The sequence below is a fragment of the Phaethon aethereus genome, assembly GCF_964289735.1.
Source record: "Phaethon aethereus genome assembly, chromosome: 1".
In the NCBI taxonomy this organism is placed as follows: domain Eukaryota; kingdom Metazoa; phylum Chordata; class Aves; order Phaethontiformes; family Phaethontidae; genus Phaethon; species Phaethon aethereus.
The window spans coordinates 79,738,140-79,762,695 of NC_138575.1; the positions used below are offsets into that span (position 1 = coordinate 79,738,140).

The following is a 24,556-nucleotide window of genomic DNA, read 5'->3' on the forward strand; positions in this document are numbered from 1 at the left end:
GAGGTTAAATCTCTTACCAAAGCCTTTTGTGTGCATCTGAAATGACATGTTCAGTCAGTAACCCAAAACTGAAGGTCTTTTTTTATTTCAGAGTTGTGGATGGTCTTACTTTTTCTCTTCTTCTCGCCTGCCCCAAATGAAAAACAGGAGAGCTGAGGACTAAAGATATTAGATTTAATTTGCTGCATCCTTGCTTAACTACTACCAAAATTTCTGGGCATGGTAGCAAGAGCTGGAAGTGCTTTACTCCACTACTATTTCTTCTGTTATCTCTTGGTGATGCTCTTGTAAAATGTATTAGTGCTCTATTCTTTATGATACAGTAATGCCGGAAGTGGATAAGGGAAAAGAGAAACTTATATACAGAAGCAGAAATTTCTGAGGTGTTGCATCACGTCACAAAATTAAAAGGGTAAGAAGCATATACAGAAGTCTATGCTCCTTTGTAAGCAGAAACTTTTCTTCTTAAATACTGCAAGCTCCTCAAGCAGTAGAGCTCTAGCCCACAGAATGTAAAAGATGTGTGTGAACAAATACCAGAGTGTAGACCCAAGTAACGACTAAAATACAGGTCTTCCACTTTGCAATAGTAATCGCTAATGTGCACCTAGTAGCATTAGATCTATTTGTAATAATTATTGATCACTTTTAACTACAAGGCAAATAGCCAAGATTTTGCCAAAGTAATGTTGCTAATTAAAATTAATATTTAAATTCATAGTCCTAACTGTAAAATCAAAAAATCAGGCTTCAGATTGTCTCCTTAAATGCACTTTTACCATTCTTCATTGTCAGCTGAAATTTGTACGTTATGAGGCTAAGTACTGTGTTCTGCACAGCTCTGATTATTATTCTTTGTTCTTCTGCAGCTCCAAATAAAAACTTTTGCTTCTACTCAAACCCGTGAAAAATAAATTCAGTTGTTACCATTCTGAAGGTTTAACTGTGGATGGCTCATATGCTGTAAATTGTTGGTTCAGGAAATGTAGAAGTGTTCCCCTTGACTGCCCTGATGATAGCTTGATTCAGTTGTTATGGCTGAGTCTACACTGCTCAGTTGGAATACATTTGTACTGTTGACTTTGGGGAAGTCTGTAGGTTCAAATTTGTCTTGAGAAACTCTTGAATCAATGCTATGCTCAGAATGCCAATTTTAAGTTGAAGATTCCCTACGCCTATACTATTTTTTTTCCTTGAATGTGTGTACAAATATCAGAAAAAAAAAAAGCACTGCACAAAATAGCTTTCCTTCTCCCTCCCCTTCTAAAAAAATGTCTAGTTTACAGTAACTGAACCAGATGCTGGCTAAGTCCATGGTTACCATTAGAAATATAATAGCTATTAATCTTTTGAACCTCTTGTTCTCCTATTTCCCCAATCATCATTGCGTATTTGTCCAAAAAATGCTTTGTTGCAGCTGGAAGGCTTCTATGTGATCTTCCTGTTAGCTGTGTAGTGGATTACAGATACACAAAATAAAAGGCTGTCAGCAAAGTGAAAAGTAGGGAGAAGGAATATTGAAATCGCTTGGTTTTCTTATTATTTTAGCTATTCTTTCTCGGTGGCTTCATGAGCTCAGAAGATGCTCTGAGATTTTACCTGTAATTATTTTATATTTAATAGGTAGACATGCTGCTTTAAAAATGCATACTTTAGTGTGCATATACCTATGCAGCATATATAACACTGTCAGTACTCCTAGGAATGTAATTTCAGGAGAAAAATATTTTTACATACTTTTGTTTTTTTCCCTGTAATGCTGAGATTACATCTCTGGGTTGGAATTAAGTGACTAGTATCTGCTATTGACAGCTGTGAATGGCGCTTGGCAAAGTGATCAGTGTAAATACTGGCATTAGGACACGGGTACACTGACCATACCTACTTGCCTCAAAGAGCAAGGAGTTAGGTCTGGTTATCAGCTTAGGTTCCTGTTACACAAGGAGGGTATTTTTGGTAAGTTGAGAACAGTATTTTGCTGTCTTGCATCTGACAGACATTTCCATCTGCTTTGACGCTTTGTTAGAATTTTTATAAAAGAGAAATTATTTGGGACTGGTGGGCTTAAAAACAGTGTTGTGATGAGTAGCATAATAGTTTTCAAGCTTTGAACTTTGCATTTTTGCTGAGATGCATAAACAATTGGATGAGTGTTTTATTATTTGAATTGTGGTGTGCCTTTTGTATAACTGGCAAAAGTCTCTAACCAGCTTTCTTTCAAGCTTTTGAGTAAAAGTGTGCTGAATTGATGGGAAATGGCCATTGCTGTATTAGGAAAAATACTGCAGAACAATGTGCAATTATTTTGTGACGATTTGTATCTATTAGCAAATAGGACCGGAAGCATGTCACATGGTCATCTAGAAGTGAAAATAACCAGCATCGTTTGGAGTAAATGTAAATGCTGGTTTTGTAGCACCAGTAACACTTCTTTTTTTCTTTAGGTTCTTGATTGTTACAGACCGTTTGCTGAAATGTCCAGAGTTGGTAAAAGCCCTCTATGCCAAACTGAGCAATCAAGAAAGGTAACCCCAAAAACCAATGTGGCTTTTAGTATTTAGCATTCCATATAGAGTATCCTGTTCACATGATTGAAAAACTGTGTGGTTTTATAGTTGGCACAAAATTTCTAAATACATGTTTCTATGTCAGTAATGGTTTTAAATTGGTTGGTTAACATTACAGCTTAGCCACAACTGGCAGTGATTTATGTAGGGTTGCAGAATCCAGGTTGGCGCCATTACTTGGTAAAGAAATACTTTAAAAAAAAAAAAAAAAAGAAAAAAGAAAAAAAGATGACAAGATTTCATGCCTGTGTCTTGATTTCATAAGAGCACCACACCCTTCAGTGTTTTACAGCTGTATTTGAAATGTCCTCAGCTGTTTATAGTCCTGTTGTAATTACAAGAAATTAAAAGGAAGCCTTTGCTAAAGTTGGAAGTGTGTCTAATACTGGTTAGCAGAACCTGAAAAATGTGGATGTGCAGATGCCCATGATTACTTCATCTTTTAGTATTTTCACTATTGACAATATAAAATGTTTCAACAAACCTTCACCTTGAAAGAAACTAGCTAGTTTTCCCTCAAGCATCTGAGTAAATGTATGCTGAATTGATGAGAAAATGCCATTACTATAATTGGGAAAATGCTTATTTACAATTGCTATAATAAAGAATTGGGGAAGATAAAAAAATATTTTGTTAGAATAATCAACTTTGGGAAATCCTATACTGTAATTCCACAGCTCCTCCAGCTGCTTGAAGATCTTATGATCTTGTTTATGTATTCAACAGGACTACTTTGTTCCCATTTGCTCAGGGAAACTGCAAGTTACCCTTACAGTTTTTGCAGGTGAAAGACAAAGCAGTAAACAAAGCAGTCCCTCAGTGGTTTTTTGCATGTGTTTTTTGCTGTGACTAAAGCCACAGTATTATTCCAGATGGGGGTACAGATGCTGATCAGTGTTTATAAAGAAACAAAAGGGATGCCAGGCAAAGAAAGAGTATATGATAGGTTGAGAACCATAGATAAAGTATCATTAATGTATAGTATGGGATGGAAAACAAGTGATAGGAATGATATGGAGGGAAATACTGTCTTCCTCCTTTATTCAGGCTGACCAAATGGAAACGAATATGAGCTGTGTGCTTACTGTGCCTGGAGATAGGGGCTCCTTAACAAGTTAGCAGAAAAGATTGTTTTAAGTGCATGAGCTAGATTTAATTACTTTGGGAGATATCATGATAGGCAGTTTGTTTGTATGTTTTCATAATCCCATTGAGGACAGCCAGGACTGGGTTAGGGTGTTCAGTTGTACTTAAAGCAATAGATATAATCAGTTTCTAGAAAGATCTCAGCTGGATTTGTTGCACACATTGTGCTACAGACAGTGCCTGGCTACCTCAGCTGAAAGGTTTTTGGTGCCAGTATCATATGGATGATCATATACAGGATGGCTAGTCACATCATATTCACTGAATTTATTATCAATCCCAAGAGTTCTGCAAATCAAGTAAACTGAAGTTTTTCAAAAACACAATCACAGTACAGTTTATTATGAATTTGATGCTGCTTAATTTACTGTCAAACATGTGGAAGTAAGTGGTGTAGCAATAGCCCTTTTGCATCTGAGCTATTGAAGAAAACCCCGCCGTGGCATTTTCCTGTATAATGTTAGCATATTTAAAAATGCATTCTTTTGAGATATACGAGGAGACGAATCCAATTTAGATAAAAACATTTTTACTGTCATTAACTGGAGAAAAAAGTAACTGCATAAACCAAAGCATAGGGATTTCATTGTTTCAAAATGAGACAAGGAGCCTTTACCGCAAAAGTTGCCGCATTGGGTGTCCAATAAGGCTGACTAAGTCATATAAATGAAGAAAGGACAGATGTGGTATTGAGGTGTCTGGGGAAAGCAGCTTGAGCTCATGAATATATGGTAACTCTCAGTTACAGTATTCTCTATCGTGCACATTAAATACACTTTAAATTTATTTACTGAAACGAAATTAACTATGCTGAGAAAGTTTGCGAATACATACGTTAGTGGTGACTCTTAAAGTTGGCAGTTGCCTTAGATAACCAAAATATATGCAGTTGCATAACCGCAGTTATTTGCACTATTCACAGTATTCGCACTATTCAAAGCATTTCCTGTAATTCATATCTAGTGCATTTGTGATACAGTGGCCATGGTGAGTGCCATGAAGTAGTTCTTGTTGTAGAAGTGAATCTGGAATCTGAATTTGCAATTAAAAGACAAATTCCTGACTTCTGGACAACTTTCTCTTTCAGTTACAAATTTAAGCATTTTGGTGTTGCACGTCTGAGTTTGCAAATGGCCTAAAATAAATACTGTGATAATATGATCAGCTTTTTTAATGGTATTCTGGCTTTGAAAAGTGTATGATGATGTGACAATGCCTGCTGTTTCTCTGCAAGTGATTATTGCAGAAACATATGGATACGGTATTGAGCCAAAAGATTGTAGATTCTTGAATTCTTTGCCATGTTTGAGATTTCCCTGCACATGCATGCAGGTGTTTGGCAGAAGTATTTAGAAAAAGCTTGCTGTGCTTTAACCCAAGTTAGCCTTGAGCATGGACAATATAAATTGATGCCTTGATAGTCTTAATTACATTGCAAAATCTTCAAAATGAGTACATCTGTGTTGTCCCCTTTAAGAAGGGGCCTTGCTTTAACAGCAATGAAAATGCAACTGAATAGCTTCAGGTGTTTTTAACACACTCAACTATTTGCACCTTTAGTTTTGATTTTTGTGTTGCTTCATGTGAAGTGTTCTCAGTGAATGATGTAGCCATTGATCAAATTACCATCTGGGAAATGGGCACTCAAGCAGTGTAAGCAGCACCACTTCTTGCTTATGTTCAGCTGCAGGGCTGGTAATGTCTATCTTGTGGTGGGTTTTTGTTCTTCATAATGCTTACAGACACAGAATAGATGAAGGTACATTGGATCGTAGTCCTTCACAAGTTTACCAATTTTCATTTAAGAGGATGCTTACACATACTGTTCAAAGATGAAAGAATGGGAAATTTTGAGGAAGGACCTAGTTTGTCTCATAGAATTGTTGCTGTCACTGAAGTGTTTCAGGGAAGAGAAGTCCCAGTCTTTCATTCCCAGAAAGAATGTCCCAAGTGTCTGGCAGTTGCTAAGAGGTGATAAACCAAGAATGCTTGATACAAAAATTGTTTGATGGTAATAAAATAGAATTTTACAATACTATTTTTAGACAGACTTAGGAGGACTTTGCTTTATTTTGTAATAATGAACTTCCAGATTTAATTAGCACTTTAATGCTGTGGTTTATTTGCAGACTATAGGGGAGAGCAATGTGTTTTACTGATGACTGCAAATACTTTTATAGTAGTTGTTGTGAGTTCTTGCCAATTTGGTCAGCTTCTGGAAGAACTGGTTTAAATTTGGATAGAGGGGAAAAAAAAAGGGGAAGAGATTGACAAAAAGTCTTCCCAAGCAGTGTCTAAAGAAAAGGAAGATGACACTTATGGCATGATCATTTCCAACCAAAAATATAATCATAAATATAATGTACAAAATTATATTTTACATATTGAACTGTTACAAAAAATCATTGAGACGTGCTAAAACTGGTACTAGCAGTTGTCATATCTGTTGAACTTGGCTATAGGCAAACAAGTAGGAACAAACTCTGTCATCTGAATGGCTAAACAGCTGTGAGATCATTTAAAAGAAAGGAGCAAATTGCATTGTGTGGGATAACTAACTTGGAAGAATGCGGGTGAGTCTTGGAAGAAAACTGAGAGAAACAATAGAAGAAAGGAATGTAAGGGAACTTGCACCAGAACAAAAAGCGTTGCTCTCAGGAAATTGTTGGCTGAATGGCAAGACTTGCTTGAAATTCAGAGGAAAGATGGGCATGTCCTGAATGACTGTGCCTGGAAGAAAACTCACGAAAGCAGTTTTGACATGAATGCCTAAAGAGAACAGAAAACTTTAAAAGAAATTACATACAGGTGGTGTTTTAATGTCACTCCTGTTTCTCTGGAAGGATTATAGTTGTCTAAAAGGGCACGCAATTCTATTGCAAGAGGAATAGTAATGCAAAAAACTTCCCCACTGGCAACAATTTCATTTCAGTACAGTTTATGGAGGTATGTGGTGACCCTCCAACTTCTTTACAGAAGGATTGCTTATTATTTTTTTTAAATGTGTATTATTTGGATTATTGGTGCAACAATAGCTGACTAGAATTCTGTTATGCAGGAGATAATACTTTATTGGGATCATTCCTGTAATCATAAAGCCTGTGAGCAGCTCATTTTCTTAGCTGAGCATGTGCTTGAAAGGCTCTAAGCTTGGTAAAACCTGGCCCTATCTTGTGAATTAATGACACGTCTGTGCACTTAACGTGATTTTTCTATAATATGCCAAATCTGAAGGCCTTCATTCAGTTAGGGATGTTGGGTAACTGGACTCTGGTAGTTTGTAGATGGCAAGCGTGTGGTACCCAGTTGTAACCTGCAGAACAAACGGAACGACTGTTCTGTGTCAGTGCTCTGTCATATACGTAAGTGAAGCCTGTGAGAGAGGTTACCAGTGTTTGACAGCCTTCTGTCTGGAGTCCACCCTTTCCCAAATGTGTTGAGCACATTTCTGTGCCACCGTGTTGAAAAAGCTTTTTGTCCTCATTGAGATAATTGTTTAATGCAGCTGTATTAATGACATTGAGGGTTGAGTTTAGCAAGAACTGAGTAGCTGTTACGTGATTAATAGGGGTGGGTTCCTGGAGGTTAATAAAGCAGTGACCGTGCTTTTTCCACAGAAAAAGACATTTCTCTTCTCCTTGTGACAACCTGCTCGGTAAAATAAAAAAAAAAAAGAAAAAGCATTCGAACTATTCCACATGTTTAAATGTCAGCCCTTCCATCTGAATTGCAAATATTTTAGTGAAAGAAAACCCTAAACCTGCTCTTGAATTCATTCAATAAATAGCGCTCTTTCAGGTTGAGAGAATTACAGAGGGACTTCACTAACCCATGTGCTCCTCTGCACTGGAGTTGAACAGGGAAGCTGTAGGAGGGCCTCTGCCATGTTCAAGTCCTGCTTCCACAAAATACTCCCAGTTTGCCCTAACAACATGAAGGGATATCGGAAATAAAACGACATTAAAGCTGTTAAAATAAATGACCCAAGTACATTTTATAGAGAGCTTTGTTATGTATCCACTTACTTGCTGGTTCAATACACTGAATAACTCTTACTGGGTATATGAGTTATTAGCTTAGATTTACTGTAGTCTATCTAGTGGCAATTATAAAACAGCTGTAAAGAACCATGTGTGCATATCAATTTTTATTTCCCCTGTTTCTGCTTAGAATTACTTTGGGCTTGGGGAGGAAAATTAGTGAAGGACTGCATGCAAAGTAGAGGCCATGAAAAGCTGGCATTTTCAAGTGGAAGCTGTCAAATAGTCTGTGTTTGTTTTGCTGAAGTTAACAACAGCTTTTAAGAGCTGTTTTGGTGGAAATTTTAGACATATGGAATATGCAATCCCAGTAATATTAAGTTAGGAAGTAAGAAATTAGAAATTGGAATAGACTTCAGAAAAATATTGACGTGGCTGTCTGGCCAGATTGTATTAATTGAATGATGAGTTAAATTAATGGTGGGCAGAAATAAACCAGCAAACAGGAACGGATTGCCAGTGTTCGTAAGACTTCTTAATTTTTAAAAGTCAGCTCTGTTACTAGCATACTAATTGTTTGTATAATTTTTAACAACTGTATCTGCTTATTCTACTGATAATTCTATATGGCTTAGTGAATTTGGCTAACAAGCTCTTTTTCTGATTCTAGAGTTATTTTGTTAGAGCTGATAATGGCAAAAGTATGTGAGAAGAACCCACTTACCAGTGAAGAAACAAATGTGTTCATGAGACATGCTGACTTCCTTGCAGGCTGTTTCCAAGAGAAATGTGAAGCTGTGCTCAAGTTAACTTCTGCAGCAGATGCAGAAGATGAGGTATGACTGATAAAAAAACATTACATTACAGTACGGGAATCTGAAGTAGTGAATCTTCATTGCCATTATTACCCAAGTGGGACTTGTGTACATTCCCAGTTTACTTTGTATTGGGAAATCAGTGACAGAGTTCACAGGAGAATCTGTAAGACAACAGCCCTATTTTGCTTTTAATTTGAGGATAACAAAGAATATGGTACTTTGAGAGCGAAATAAATCTACCACATTTTTAAAATTTTGAGAACTTTTAACAACATTCTAGTTGTCAGATGTTTGGATGTTTTATTGCATTCTTACTAAGGATCAGTTCTATAATTTATTTGGGTTGTGAATGATACTTTATTCAAATAAGAATCAAAACTTAAAATATTATTTATAGGTGGGAAGGAGCAGCTCTTTTTTTTCTGGGGGTGTGTGTCGTCCCCCCCTCCAAAATTGAGGTAAAAAAGTAGTAAATGCTTTTTTTCCTAGCAGTACTAAAGTAAGTAAATCTTGGTTTTCTTTTGGTTTTTTTTAAACTTAAATAACTGATGATAACTCGGTAATTAATACATCATTAAGGTCCTAAATACTATTTCCTTGAAAATGCATTTGGCTAGTTGTAAGACAGGTGTTCCTGATCTGTTTAGGATCTGGAACATGAAGGAGAGAGCTATGGTGTGTATGTGATTGGCTCAGTGCAGGGGAGCTGTCTGAAACGTGTAGCAATCCTCCCTGCAGTTGAGGGCTTTTCTTACTGACTCTTCCCCATTTCCCAATGATTTGGGGCTCTGTGGCGGACCTTGTACGGCTCTGGTGAGGTGGCACTCCTGAGGCCCGCTAGTGTCCACAAGCATCAAGTTGCAGGGCTTGGTGGGCTCTTAGTGGCAGACAGCTCCTGTCTCTTGAGCACACAGACACTTGCCCCAACTCCAGTCCACTTGGAAGAAATCTGTTATTGCTTCAGACTTAATGAACTGGTTGTGTTGAGGATGGCCACAATGAAGTCCCTTTGCAAGCTAAATAGGAAGGCTTTTATGGGTCATAGATGGTTTGTGGGCTGCACTTTGGGAACCTCTGATGCAGAGATGAGTCCTTATAAAGTATCCAAGAGTTGCTGGCTACTTGCCATACCATATAGTGCAGTAAGGAGGTTTAGGCCATCTAAGGGTAGAGATCTTTTCAAATAATTTGGTGTTCTGTTCTATCTCTTACTTTCAACAAGCTGCTTGAAGATGTAACACCTTTGGGAATACAGAAAGAAACCTGCACCATAACTTGCAGTGACCATATTTGTACTGTGTTAGGTCATCATATTGTGAGCAGGCAGTGCTAGGTCATATGGATCTCAGTTCTTGATCCCTCTCATGCAGATAAAATTCTAATGTTTTCAGCTGATTGGGGGGTGAGTTTGTTGGGTTTTGTTGTGTTTTTTTTCAAAACAACTGGCCAGAAAACTAAAAGCCTGAGAAATCCAATATGTTTTACTCAAACATGGAATTAGTTAGTCACCGATTCTCACTGATTAATCATGCTTAGTTTCAGAAGTGTAATTAATGTATTTTCTTAATATCTCAAAAGGGTATTTTAAAAAAGTCACATCTAGCTTTTATCTTGCCAAGTGGCCACAGTGGTACGTTGAAATTCTGTTACTCAATATATGTAGAGTCGGAAGCACTTTACTGTTAAAACAAAATTAACCTGTAATAGTTTCATTTGTAAAAACTCTTGAGAATGGCTGTCATAAATAATCTGCTATCAAAGTGAAAAAAATCTTGATCTTTAAATGGGTTTATATGATCATGTTACACAGCATTGTAGTGGGTGAATTTTTTTGGTTTTTTAAAAAGGCACTGGAATTTTAAATGTATGTTGAGAAGTGTTGTGAAAAGATATAAAAAAATCACTGTATGAGCAGATGATAGTTGGATGCGTAAAAAAAACCAACAACAAACCCAACCACACAGTGATGTCGTCTTATCTGTCCAAGAAGCACAGCTTCCCCCTCCCCCCCAACTTCTTAGGCTAAGTTATGTTAGAAAACTTAATTGACTATTACTGGAAAAGGTGTCAGCTTGGCAGTAAGAGGACATATACTGAGACAATTTCATCTTCCCCCCGCCTTCTCTCTCTGTCCTTGTCTTTTTTTACCTTTTTCTCCCCCCCTCCGCCTTTTTTTTTTCCCCCCATCCTGTGTGGTTACTTTCCAAGTATTCTGTGGTTTCAGTTCTTGGAAAAAAACATTTGTTTGCGCCTAGCAGGAGGAGGTCTCTGCCCAGCTTGAAGGTCCTGGGACAGCAGTGTTGAGAATATGACTGTATAACTTGCCCTGCTTGACACTGACTTTTTATCCTTCGCTCACATAAACACGACGTATAATAGGTTGAATATCACTATTTGGTGGGAAACATGGATTATTTAATGACCACAGCATAGAAGTCATAACAACTGAATAAATGGAGAGCGATGACAAGAATAGCTTTTTTAAAGTGTGTGTATGTGTATTGTGTGTATACATTTGTTCGTAACATATGCTTGCTATGGGAAAACAGAAATTCCAGCTTAAATTCATAAAATTGTTTCTCTTCTTACTAGAAATGATCAAAAATTGCACTAATTTCTCCTCAATTATATAAATATTTTCGTTTTTGTGTAAGACTTGCACTTAACTGAAAAAAATGCAATTGTACATGTAGAGTCTGTCATTAAAAATGCTTTAGGGAACATCTGTGATATTAAACTAAACTCTGCCTGGACTTTTCTGTGGCCCTGAAGCCAAATGCCTTGGTCAGGCTATGTCTGTACTAGTAAGCTGTCTTAGTCTCCAAAACTGGGAGGCCACATAGGAAAACTGCCTTTTGGGAACAGTCCTTGAACTGGCCTGACTCCCAAAATGTTGTCTGGGTGTCCCATCCACTGTTTAACTTATATGTAGACACTGCTTTTTTTCCCTAAGGAACCTCAGGTCTTGTAGCTTCCATCGCAAACCAATGAAAAGCTAATCATACGCTTCTGCAGTGCTTAAACCAATGTTTAAAATAGCTTTTCCATTGTAAGCCTGACTTCAGCATCAGTTTGCTTTCGCTAACTTTCAACTGTATTTACAAAATAAAACCCTTCCCTGGATTTTAAATTCTTTTTTCATCTCTTTATAAGGAAGACCTTTTCTGAATCTCTCTTGACATGTTTATTTAAAAACTCTTCAATTATTTCCTTATTTACTTTTCAGATTATACGTACATCAAGATGGCTGTCAGTTTTCAAAATATTTTGGGGTTTGAACAGTGTCTTGTTGCTGAACTTAAAAAGAAAGTATTCTGCTTTATTGCCTTTCTTTTGTACAGGTGGAGGGTGAAAAAAATAAAAATATTGGAAAGTTGCAGGGGGGCACACAACCCAAGAGATGTTTAAACAGTTTTTTGAAAGTATCAAGTTTCAAATGTAGATAAGAATTTGGGGGTTCACCTGGTGCTTTTAAAATAATCTGTTCCTCTTCTCAAATCTAGATGGAACAGTTGCTGAACTGAGCCAGATGGTGGGGTAAGAGAAAGGGAGAGATGGTAGTGCAAAGCCCTGGGAACAAATATGTAAAGGATAGTGAAGAAAGGCATTTAAATAAAAAGTGGGGACGGGGGCTGAAAAAGGCTTTGAAAGGAAAAGCCGCACCTCATGGTATCAGCTGCCACAGTGGGGCTCACGTAGGAAGCAAGGGCCTTACTGGTGTGATTTATAGTTGCCTACTGATACTTGTTCGCTTTACCATTTTAAAGCGTGTAACCTTTTCTGGTACAACAGAATGTGTTAAGTCTATAAGCTGAAGAGGCTTTTGACTAAGCTACTGTCTTGTAACGATGCAAAATGGCTTAAAAAATTGTAAATACCTGCTTACTGTCTCTGAAATATAGTTGGAGTATTCTTACTTTATAACGGACTATGAGCAATGTATTCAGAGGCTGGTTTTGTGCCATTGAAAGCAATTTATTGAATAACGTAGGGCAAGACCTACACCTTCCTACACCTGTGTGAGGAAAAAAAATGAAAATACAGCTTTAGCACCTGGACCCTATACTGATTTGTTTTCTTCAAGGAGCACAGGACGGAGCAAAGAATTGATATAATTGTAATACTTAATTACTGAACACTATTGTTGATGATTTCAATTATGTTGTATTGATTATATGGATTCAAAAATATTGTACTGTTGGTAAGTAAATGACTCTTTGTCCTGGACCAGACAAGGCAGAAATAGTTACCGTGACCTATGTCTGAGCCTTTTCAAGGCTACTTGCAGTTTACGTACCACACCTTGTGCAGTCACAGTCTGGTTCTTGAGCAATATGTGGTGTTCCAAATTATCCCATAGGCTCTTAAGGTAGTTTCTGTAAGTGGTGGATTGTCATTATAAGCATGCATCAACATCGTCTGTGAGAAAAAATAGTTCTCTGGCTGAATAAATAATAGGCAAATAAAATTGTGTGTCTCATACCTAACCAAAATGCTGCATCTATGATCCCAATCCTATTTACCCAAGAATAATGTAAATTCTCGCAGCCAAAGTTCATTTGACCACAGAACTTTACAGAATTCCTGCGGATAACAAATTGGTGTCTTGCAGGCGGTGTTTGTGTCTTTAAAGTGGGATGCTCCTACTGAATAAACTCAAAGAAAACATTTATGCAGAAATAATTCTCTCAGCTAGTAATTTTCTGCATTTCTGCTTTTGGAAGCTACTGTGTTTTTGTTAAAATTTTATCCCTTATGGCTCTGTTTTGGTTTCCCCATGATTTTTCAGGGCACATATAACACTGTTTGCCTACAGAAAAGAAATTATTGCAGTGTTACACATTATTGCTATTGTAGAAAGATGTCCTCATTTTATATAAATTTATTCTTCGCAGTTTAGAAGACCTGCAAAGAACCCGAGATGCTGAGAGTTCCTGTCCTCTGATTAGATTGTCAGTTTTATGTTCTTATGGCATCCTTCATAAGCCATTTTCAGAAACGTAATTTTCATTTACAGGAAGCACTGGTTACAATTCGTCTTCTTGATGTTCTTTGTGAAATGACATCAATCAACAGCCAGCTAGAACATCTACAGGCTTTGCCTGGGTTGCTTGAAACAGCCATAGGTGAGTGAAAAGCCACGAAGTTTATTAACTGCTGGCTTGGTCCATCTGTGAATGAAAACATGTTTTTCACAACTGGTGGTAATTATGATTCTGACCTTTTAATAAAATAAGTAAATAGGAGATTGAGTTAGTCTACATTTTCAAATATTTGATTTGTTCCTGGAATTTTTCTGCTTCTCTACTTGCTCTGTTGGATCCTATTACCCAACAGAGCCTTGATTCAACCGTCAGCAATGTGCTATTTATACAGTAGGAGTTGTGCAAAGGACAGCTGCTTCCTATGTTCTTCCACTGGCTGAATGTGAGTGGAAGAATTTCCTTCAAGAAATAGAAAAAGGATTTTTCCATGCCAGTTCCTTTCTGTTTCCCAGATTCCTGAAAACTGAAACTAAATACAGTTGGAATGTTCTTAACCAAATTCAGTGACTTCTAAAGGTCGGTTTGAAAGAAGCTTTATTCTGCTACGAAACAACAAACGAAGGGCTGTACACAAAGAAAATTTGTGGAAAAAAAGAGAGAAGCCAGGATGGTCCAGAGAGATCCCCTATACTCCGGGGAGGAAGGAGGAGGAAATATACATATACTGACCTGTGCCTTTGTAAATCTTAGCACTTTCTGAGACTGATGTATGCCACCATTTTCTCAGAAAATTGTAAATGTCTAAGGACTTCAAAGAGAAATATCTACTATTTTGGCTAAAGAAAAAAAATGCTGAAACAGCTGTTCGGAGGGGCCTTGCTGTAATAAAAAAAAACAACCCAACAAACCAAAAAAAACCCAAACCTCTATTTTTGATGACAGGTTCATAGTTTATTGCCTACAGTAAGATGGCTAACGACATTTTGTGCGTGTGTGTGTGTTTTGAGGAAACCGAGTTATGCATTGTGTCATCTGAATGCTTGTAGAAGTCTTTCAATTTAAATGAGAATTTCAAGGAGCTGCAGATCAGTTAAGTTTGGAAGCCTGTAGGCCAGTCCTGCTTTCTCTAGCTGTGCACAGACTGGCTTTTCTCCACAGCCATCTCCAGGCTAATGAAACGGGTGCAGGCTGGAACATTGCTACCATGTGCATCCTACATATTTCTGACATGCCCTCAGCCAACAGGAGTTTATCAACTCATATAGTTTCTCTTTAAGCCTACCTTTTGGCTACAAGATTCCTTTAGTCCTGGATTAGCAAAAAGGGCAAAAAAAAAAGTATTGATGTGTTGTATCACCTTCAGTATTTAGTTCTGAAGACCAGAAGAATAAGAATAGATTGTGCAAAAGATTTTCATCTAACAGATATTTTGATGAAGCACTTCCTCAGTTTATATCATGAGAAATTTCCTATTCGAAATTACTAAAAGATTGATTGAAAGATCTGAAAAATATTTGAATGATCTTTTGAGTATCAACTAAAGAGTTTGTTTGCTGTTTTCAGTAATTGTTGGATTAAGTTGGTCAGTAGTACTGCAGTGTTAATATCTTTAGCACTGTTAGCAGCTGGATTGCACAGTGTTTGGGGAATATCACCAGGAAGGTACATGGTCTTTTGGATCGAGGGGCATTTTGGAAGAGTTGCTCTTTGTGATAATGAGAGAACAGCAGACTGAGGTGTCCTTTACTTGAGAGCATGGGTGACACCCTAAGAGCAGTTTCTGTGTTGTGTTGATGTGCAGTGTTTGAGAGGAGCACTGTTCTCTCTGGGTTGGTGTCATGCATGGAAGGTGGCTGCTTTTCTTCCGCCTTTTCCTGTACCTCTCTTTCCAGGTAGGTGCATTGCTCATTGCATTTTTATCTGTACTGTAATAAAATTTGAAGAGTTTTATTTACTTTTTTGGTACGTCTTCTGTTTTATTTTTTCTTTTTAATCCTTTTGTTCAGGAGTCCTTCTTTAAGGGCAGGCAGAAGATTTGGGAAGACGGTGGACTTCCCTCTTATGTGTTTGTGTGGGGGGAAAACACTAGGACTATAAGGCAAGGAAGCACACAAAGTGAATGCCATGAGAAGGATGTGAGATACTGCTGATTTTTATGAATTTACAAAAGCAAACAAATTTCTATGAAAAAAGATTGTGTTAAAAGCTATTTTATGATGACATTTTTTAGGGGCAATCAGGAGATTGGTTGTTTTTGCCTACATCAAAACATGAACAAATACAACTGATAGCTTTCATACAGGAGGCTTCTAGGCCCTATTATAGTTTCATATTTTAAAAAAGCTACCAAAAATGTAGTTACCTCTTTATCAGCACAGAGCTTTTTTCTTCTCCTGTATCAGCTGTCTGGGAGTGAAACTCTAATATGAGGACCTATGAAGTTTCTTCTAATTTAAATCCAGGAAATGCAGTGCCCATTGCACTGTGGATGTTGTCACATCTGAGCAGAAGGAGCATAGGGCTTAATTACTGCCCTGTGCTATAACCTTGTTTTGCTATGTCTTTATTGTTCCAGTGTAAGTTGCATGAAGCATCTTGGGGACAATGGCATGCCAGGCCATTATTAGTAATGCAGGTTGCTTAGAGGAGAAATGCTTCTTAATCTTTAAATACAGGCACAGCCTTTAGTGAATTGGCTTCACAGCTCAGCTGTATGGGCTCTCAGGTGTTCACATGATTTCAGATTTTCTTCTGGGTGTGGTCTCTTTGTGGAATGTTGTTTCCACAGATTTTCGTTTCCCTTCTCCCTGATTTCTCTCTGGAGCATTGCAGAAAAAAATCCCAGTTGCTGTAGACTAGCACTTACCGTATTAGGTATGGAACATTAGTATTTCCCAGTTGACAAGTTCATGGCACTGAAGCATTTGTAAAGATGTGTCAAGATGCTAGATGTACTTGAAATCTCGCATACTACAGAGCTAGGAACAGACTGGAGAAGAGAGAAAAAAGTAATTCTCTAGTTAGTATGTGTTGCTGTGACAAGTTTGAACTAAAGGAAGTTCTCGAAAAAAATTTGTTTTAGAAATATATTTACAGTGCCAGAATCATCAACAGCCTACAAATTCTGACCCTTCAAGTAGAGTCTGATAGTACCAGCCTTCAGACTTCATGTCTGAACTATAGAAGTGTGTGTAAAAAGGATGCAAAAATACCTTCTGACCTTGGCACGGCCTTTTACGGTTATAGTAGCATGAATTAAGAAATTAAGAAAACTTTCAAAGTTCTTTTGACATATTGCTGAATATTTGGACTTATGTTGATGAACTTTGAACCTAACAATTACTAGTAAAGCTCTGTGCAAAGTGATACTAATTTTCATGTGGTAATTAATTAAAATACTCTTGTTTTCCGTAGATACCCTGAGATTAACTCATCTTGCTGGGAAACAGGCTGTAAATATTTTCACTGCCACACATGCTATGACAGGGCAGGAAGAAATTTCACATCCAGCTGTGGGTTTTAAATCTCATCTCATTCGTTTGATTGGAAATTTGTGTTACAGAAATAAGGAAAATCAAGACAAGGTAAGTTTATACATTTTTCTGGTGGAACTCTGACATGTGAGCAGATATGTATGCCTGACCATGACTTTACTGATGGAAATATATTGTTGATCTACAAATAGAGATTAGAACTGATTATGTAAAGGAGCTAAATTTTTTTTTTAGTGTCTTTGATTTACTCTAACAGGTACGCTAACTTTTTAATAAGTGATGTGTGCCTGTCTGCCTTTTACTTCAGTCCTAAAGAATGCAAGCCAGTACCTAACTCCTTTATTGTTTTCACATTTGTACTTTCTGTGAAAAGAAAATGTCTGAAACTAAACCTTAACTTCACTTTCAAGGGAAATGGATGGGAATTGTTGCATGAACTTAATTTTAAATCCCTGATTTAGTCCCTCACCCTCCTTAAATTTTTTCATGCCACTTTAAAAATGTAATTCTACTTCCCTCAAATTACTTTGAACCCTTTATCTTTAGAATTCCTCTATGGAAAATTATTTTTGTTTCCACAATGAGGAAAAAGAGTAAACGGCAGCATCTTGTTAAATATGAAACCTTTTTTCTTAGAGTAATAATAGATGTGGCTTTCCTCCAGGACTTGTTAGACTAACCTAATTTCGGCAAGAAAAGCAGTCATGAAATAATGTTGCCTTAACGGTTCATCTGAACACTTCCAAAAATCAAGTAGGTTACTTTTCTCATTTGGCCTAAGCAAACACGTAGTGTGTTACAGTAGCCTCAGCTTAATGAAACCTGTCTGTTTCTCTAGTTCTTCCTTATGAGTTTCTTGTAGAGGAAACCCTCTGCTGATTCCCATATCTTCCTTTTCTCTTAGATGTGTCTTTTCTTATGGCAACCTTGTCCTGGAAGGAAATGGTCTCGAAGTAGCCTTTGTTATTGAACAGGGAAATTTGGGGTTGTTTTCCTTTCCTTACTTCATTAATTTGAATCAAAGTTTTCACCTGCTCTCAAGGAAGCAGTTTATAGGCTGGAGAATTAAAAACATAGAAGAAAGGCTGTATCAAAGAAGGAGTAAAGGAGATAATGGAGTATTTTTACTTGTTTCATGATGTCAAATGAGGCCCATGTCTGCAAGTACCAAAAATACAGTAAATACTGGTTACTCTGCAGGAAGTTACATATGACATACTCTGAGTCTAATTGTGTGTTGCCAAGGAGCTACTGAGACATTGAGTACTGCAAATTCAATCTCTGTTAGAAGCTTGTGTTTCCTAAATATTTTTTTGTTGTTGATTACTTCATTTTACAAAGATGATAGATTCTTTTGTACCAGTGCCATCAAATCTGATTTCAACTGCTGCAGTGTCTACCAAGTTAGACTTTTATAATGGCAGCAGGGCATTTTCATAGTGTATGAGGGGAACAATCCCATTTCCTTGGGTTTTTTTTTCTGCAGGGTAGAGAAATGGAAAACCTGAGGAATGCTACCCTCTTTGTCTGACAAATGCTAATAATATGGGCATATAGATGGGAAATACGGTAATCATCCTCACTTTCCCCATTTGTATTACAGTATATAATAAAAGTTGTTCATATTTCTGAAAAATATTATTAATCCTATTAATCACTCTTGCATAGCTCTGGCTTTGTCCTGTTATGATGTAATATGTGTTTATGTAAGTGAAATACATTTTTGTGGAATACCTTATGATAGTGGAGGGGAGGGGGTTGCTTTCATTTTGAAAGGGTTGATTTACTGCTCATTGTTCATTTTCACTGGGATTTTCAAAGGCCCCTGCAGCAATTAGGCATGCAGGCTTAGTGTTTTCAATGGAAGCTGGGTATTAACTTGCCTTAAACTGCCTGCAAATATTATTGCTTTATGCTGTCTTGAAAATTACTTAGATTCTTGCGTGTGATATCATGGAACATTATTTAAGTGCCGTTGAAAACCTTAGAAATGCCAACAGTATGATATGCTGTCTGTACCTTCCGTTTATTTCATACATTTAAATTGGTTCTAATAAATGCACTTGTCATTTTTAAGGCAGTTTCCATACATAAACACATGCTTGTGAGGACAGGGCAAGCAGCCTATATCATTGCACAGCTAAGAAAACTGAAGTTTTGAAATGGGAGTGAGTTGTTCAAGTGGTGCATGTGTCAGACCTAGAATTGAATGAAAATGGGGTTAGTTCCTGGGTTCCCATGTCTCTCATCAGAGTAGTATCTCACAATATAGGTCTTATTTCATCTCCATTATTGGGTTTACACAGAGTTTGCTTTCTATATGCAATAAAAAATCATGTAATATAGGGTAGATTGTGTTTTTTATGTAACAAGCCAACTGACCAACACGTCTGAGAGACCTTGGGCTTTACCATTGGCTGTTACTGTTGTGTGACTTGCATGTGAATTGTAGGTGCAAGCTGGGGAGGTGGCATTCTTTTCAGTCAGTCTAGCTGGTTACCTGGCATACTACTAATAATAAGTAATAAAAAATATAGCCCCTATTTTTATAATATAACCTTAATGCTTGGTGTTGGTCTCCCTGACTTGTTCTGAAAACATAAGTAGTCCCCAAAGACTCGGGGCTGAAACAGTGACTTGGTCTAAAGTCCTCTAAGTGGACAGAGTTGCATCACTGTCTTCAGGAGCTTCTTCAAGAGCTGAGTGACAACCTACTTGTTCTCTGGGAGGTGGATCTTAAGCCAGTCTATACCTCATGTAGTGTGTGTCTCCTGAAGTATGATGGTGCAGTCCCACTGGAATGGGGCACTAGTGACAGAATTAAAGCAACAGAGAATGCCTAGAGTGGGAGGATAATTGCTCTGCAAAGGCTGCTTCTCCATCTCTGTTTATGGTCTCCACCTGCAATAAGAAGAATAATGCGGGGATTAGTGCACTGGTTTGTTGGCAGCGGTGAAAAATCTTGTAACGCTTTGGAAGAGAGAAGTATGTTACTAGTGCTTTACTGCTTCTTCACTTTCTATCTAAAACCATTCTTTGTTTTTAAAAAGCATTCTTTAGCTCGTACTCCTGTTAGCATTAGGAATGCATTCTTACATCTTTTCTTCCTCACAGTTTTATTTACACTATTGTGATAAGTTCTTAAGATATAAGGGAGCGGGCATACATTTAAGCCTTAAACTGAGATGCGGTTATTAAAATGGTCTTGCCAGGCTTACTGCCCACTTGCATGTTTTGCAAGGCTGGATGGGTTCGTATTTGTAAGAAAAGTGTCTGATACTGTTCATTTTGATAGTGTTCATTATGGTAGCATTCATATTGAACTGATAAGTGTTGGGTACGTGCATGTCCTGAGTTGCACACACTCTTGCATGAAGAGAAGAACAAATTAAAGTGCTGTACTTAGGACACCAAGCGCTGAGGTAGTTCTGTGCTGAACCTGCCAAGAGCCTGCAGTGGATGTGCAGATCTCGTGCTTTCTCTCACTGTAGGAGGGAGGGCTGTCAGGAGTTACTGTCATATGTGTGGGGCAGTCCTGTGGCTTGTATTTTGTTGTATCTTCTTCACAATTATATATTGCATTGTATATTTTCATTAAATGCACCGGAAGGAAGGAGGTGGGTTCTCAGGCAGAACAAGGAGTGGAGGTGTTGGCTTGTAATTGATGAATGAAGTTATCGGAAGGAAAAAGTGAGGATTTCTCTATACTCCCCTCATCCTGTTTGTCTTGCCTTCTAAACACCTTAGTCTTATCATCTGGACAGAATTTATACTGTTTTCCTGAGGGGAGGCTTTAGGCACTTATTTTTCCATTCACTTTTAAAGGTATGAAGTGATGAATTCAGTGCAGCTCTTTCTGCTGGTTTAGTATAGTAAAACTTCTAATAAAGAATAAAACTTATGAAAGAAACCTAATGAATGAAGTATAGAGGATATAATCCTTTATTGTAGAAATGAAACAAATATAAAATAGGTCACAGCAATTAATCTGCACCCCTATTTTTGTTTATTTACAAGAATCATAGAATAGTTTGGGTTGGAAGGGATCTTTTAAAGGTCATCTAGTCCAATCCGTCTGCAATGAACAGGGACATCTTCAACTAGATCAGGTTGCTCAGAGCCCCATCCAGCCTGACCTTGAATGTTGCCAGGGATGGGGCATCTACCACCTCTCTGGGCAACCTGTGCCAGTGTTTCACCACCCTTGTAGCAAAGAATTTCTTCCTTATATCTAATCTAAAGTTACCCTTTTAAAACTTAAAGCCATTACCCCTTGTCCTATTACTGCATGCCTTTGTAAAAAGTCTGTCCTCATCTTTCTTATAAGCCCCCTGTAAGTATTGAAAAGGCCACAAATAAGGTCTCCCCGGACCCTTCTCTTCTCCAGGCTGAACACCCCCAACTCTCTCAGCCTGTCCTCATCAAATAGGTGTTCTGTCCCTCTGATAATTTTTGTGGCCCTCCTCTGGACCTACTCCAACAGGTCCAGGTCTCTCCTGTGCTGAGGGCTCCAGAGCTGGATGCAGTGCTCCAGGTGGGGTCTCTCCAGAGCAGAGTAGAGGGGCAGAATCACCTTCCTGGAGCTGCTGGCCACACTTTCCTGGATACAGCCCAGGACACAGTTGGCCTTCTGGACTGCGAGCGCACATTGCCGGCTCATGTCCAGCTTTTCATCCACCAGTACCCCCAAGTCCTTCTCGGCAGGGCTGCTCTTGATCCCTTCATCCCCCAGCATAGAACTGAAGCATATTGAAGGATCCTTCAATCACATAACCCTGCTGGAGTTAGTGAAAGGAAGTAGAAAGCTTGACAAAGTTTAATTGCAGTCTTTATTCACTGTTCACTTTAGTTCAGTATTGCCTCTGAGATCAAACAGGGGAATCCGAATTGCCTGGAGGTTCTGTGCTGTGAAAACTATTCCCGAAGGATGCAACGTTGTCTGGAACAAGCTAGATGCAAGACATGAGCTGCTTTCCTTGCAACAGGGGAGCAGCCAGCTGGCAGAACATCGGTGTGCTGAGATCATGCTGTACTGTTGCCTTATGAAAGGGACCCTGAAGCGAAAAATTGTGACATTTCTGAATGCAAAGTTAAGCCTAACTTAGTAAGAACAAAGCACTTAGCTTGGGTTTGGTGCTGTAATCTGGTTGCATTGGCTTTGCTGTCTTTAACTGACTCTTGTTACTCATAGGATAGGTAGTTTAATTGCTACCTGCTTACTTTGTCTAGAAATACAGTTAGTATGCTGGGACAGTTTGATACATGCTGAGAGATCTCTATTCCCTGTAGAATGATGAATACACACAAGTGTATTTTTGAGATGTCTCTTTTTCTTAATCAGCCAGTTAAAAGCAAAACCGATCCCCTCAGGTAAAGAAAGCAATCCATATCCATATGCCAAGGATATTTTAGATACTGGGGATGCTGATGAACCCAATGATAGGATATTAATCTCAGAATGTGTGTCTTTGGTAAAGTTGTTCTGTTGCTTATGTAAGGGAAAAAAAATTTAAATACAGAGTTGTCTTTGGTACTGGCACCTGGCACCTTCTTACCTCAATGGAATCACTCTAATGAGGTGAAGAATTTATGAGGGAAATTTTTTCACATGCCTGTTTTTTATTTGAGGTGGCAGCAATGCTTCCTCTAATGCAATTATATTGGTTTTTGTCAATGCGGAGTTGAAAAAGGAAGTCTTCTGGGAGAAAAGGGGCGGGGGAGAGCTTCTACAGTTAAAATTAATCTTAATAAAAGTAGCAAGTAAAACATCTGGATACCGTTTAATGTGTTTAATATGATTTGGATTTTTTTTTATATACATCTAAGCCAAATTGTTTTATATGAGACTAGCTCCCTAATTTGACGACTGTTCTGCCTGAAACTATGAACAAGATTTGACTTGTTTGGAATTCAGTTTTCCATTCTTTTTTCCACTGGGGCAGGGTGTGCAATGAATCCAGTTAGAATACAGTTAGAAAAAGGTGCCAGCATCCATAGATGGAATTGTCACTATTCAGCTCCTTAAATTAATCTTCTTGCTTTAATGATTATAAAATAGAGGATTTCAAGCTAAAGATAAATACTGTGTTTTATTTAACAGTTGGCTTTTTCTCACCTAAGGTTTTCAGAAAGACTGTATGAACTGTTCTTTTTCTTCAGGATTAGTTTAACTTTTTTAAGTAATTACATTCTTCCTGGCATGGCAGGATTTGGAGTTACTTGCAGTGAAGAGCATCCCACATTCATCTGCAAATGCTGTTGAGAGAGGGAAGAGAGAAATAAACCACTTTGATTTCTTCATTAGAAACCTACATAATTGAGATTACTATATTTTCCTACTGTTAAAAATAACCCTAAAATGGAAGAGATTCTTGGTTTAGAGTTGAGCAAAAAAGGAGGAGCCTTTCGGATCTGGACGCTCTGAAGTGGTGAGCTCCTGCACACCTAACTGTAAAGCTCTGCATGGTTCCGCTGTTTGGATGGGGCTATTCTAATGTTGTAACTATCTGTATGTTTTAATGCTTTGCTAGATAAGGACAAAACATTCAGAGTGTTGCAGGACTGAGCCCTGTAATTGGTAAGTTTTGTCTGGGTATAGCGCTGTAAAAGTCATCAGTAAAGCTTAAAATGCACTTTCTCACTGAAATGATTTAAAAGCCTAGGTTTTGCTGTGGAAATGAGATCTCTCCCTAACTAGTATAGAGATACCCCAAGAAGAAAAGTGTCTGTGGTTCAAGAGTGTCTTTAAAAATATCTGTGGTGACATATAAGGTAACTGCCTGTAGTCCTGGTCCCATATGGATTTTATGTAGTCCTCAGCTCTGTCGCAGTCATGAGTCCTTAATGAAGTGCCAAGTTTTTCATCAAAGTGCTAGAGACTGTTAAAACAAAAAAGAATCATGAGATCTCAAAGTAGTGGGACATTATGAGTAATAAAGGGTTGGTGTGGTGTTTTTTTGCCCTGAGGCCAGAGATGGATGCCTAATGCAATCTAGTTTGTAAAGCACCAAATTATTTTTATAACAGTGTGATTCATTTGTTCTTAGAGAATAATACAAAACTTTATACTGTTGTGCTGACCCTTTATAGGCAACAAGTTAATGTTCCCTCTTGTCCTGCTCCTATTACTCCTTCCACCCCACCAATTTTTGGCAATTGATACAGTTGATCCAGTCGTTCCTTGTGACTTGTCCAGTTTGACCTATTTCACTTGAAGCCTTGATCGTACAATGCATAGAAAGTTTTCTCTTGCAAGGAACTTAGATGGATGTAGGTACAGTCAAAGTTTCGTATTAAAGGTAATTTTAATAGTGTGTAAGCTGTTTTTTTTTTAATTTTTCTTTAAGTTTTATTTTAAACAGCTTCCATTTGATATTTAAATTGCGCACTACATAGACACATCTCCACATATGTATTGTCTGGGTATCCTCAATGGTAGGTGAAGGCTGACATACATGTGGTACCATACTTCCCTTCTAGCGTATTATTGGCCTGCTTCATGTGGAGGACTGCCATAATTACTATCTAACAGATAAAGGGGTGTAAAGATCAATCTGTATACTACTA

The 24,556-nt window shown here is 37.9% G+C and overlaps 1 protein-coding gene across 1 annotated transcript in view; it reads left to right on the forward strand.

The window, feature by feature from the left end:
* ATXN10 (ataxin 10) overlaps window positions 1-24,556 on the forward strand; it is a gene marked incomplete at both ends in the record, with an annotated part of 108,981 nt that overhangs the window by 40,791 nt on the left and 43,634 nt on the right. Inside the window, 4 exons of the mRNA XM_082000118.1 lie at window positions 2,445-2,525; window positions 8,364-8,529; window positions 13,529-13,637; window positions 16,911-17,080. Of these exons, the coding sequence (XP_081856244.1) occupies window positions 2,445-2,525; window positions 8,364-8,529; window positions 13,529-13,637; window positions 16,911-17,080 (526 nt within the window). The remainder of the gene's footprint in view (window positions 1-2,444; window positions 2,526-8,363; window positions 8,530-13,528; window positions 13,638-16,910; window positions 17,081-24,556) is intronic.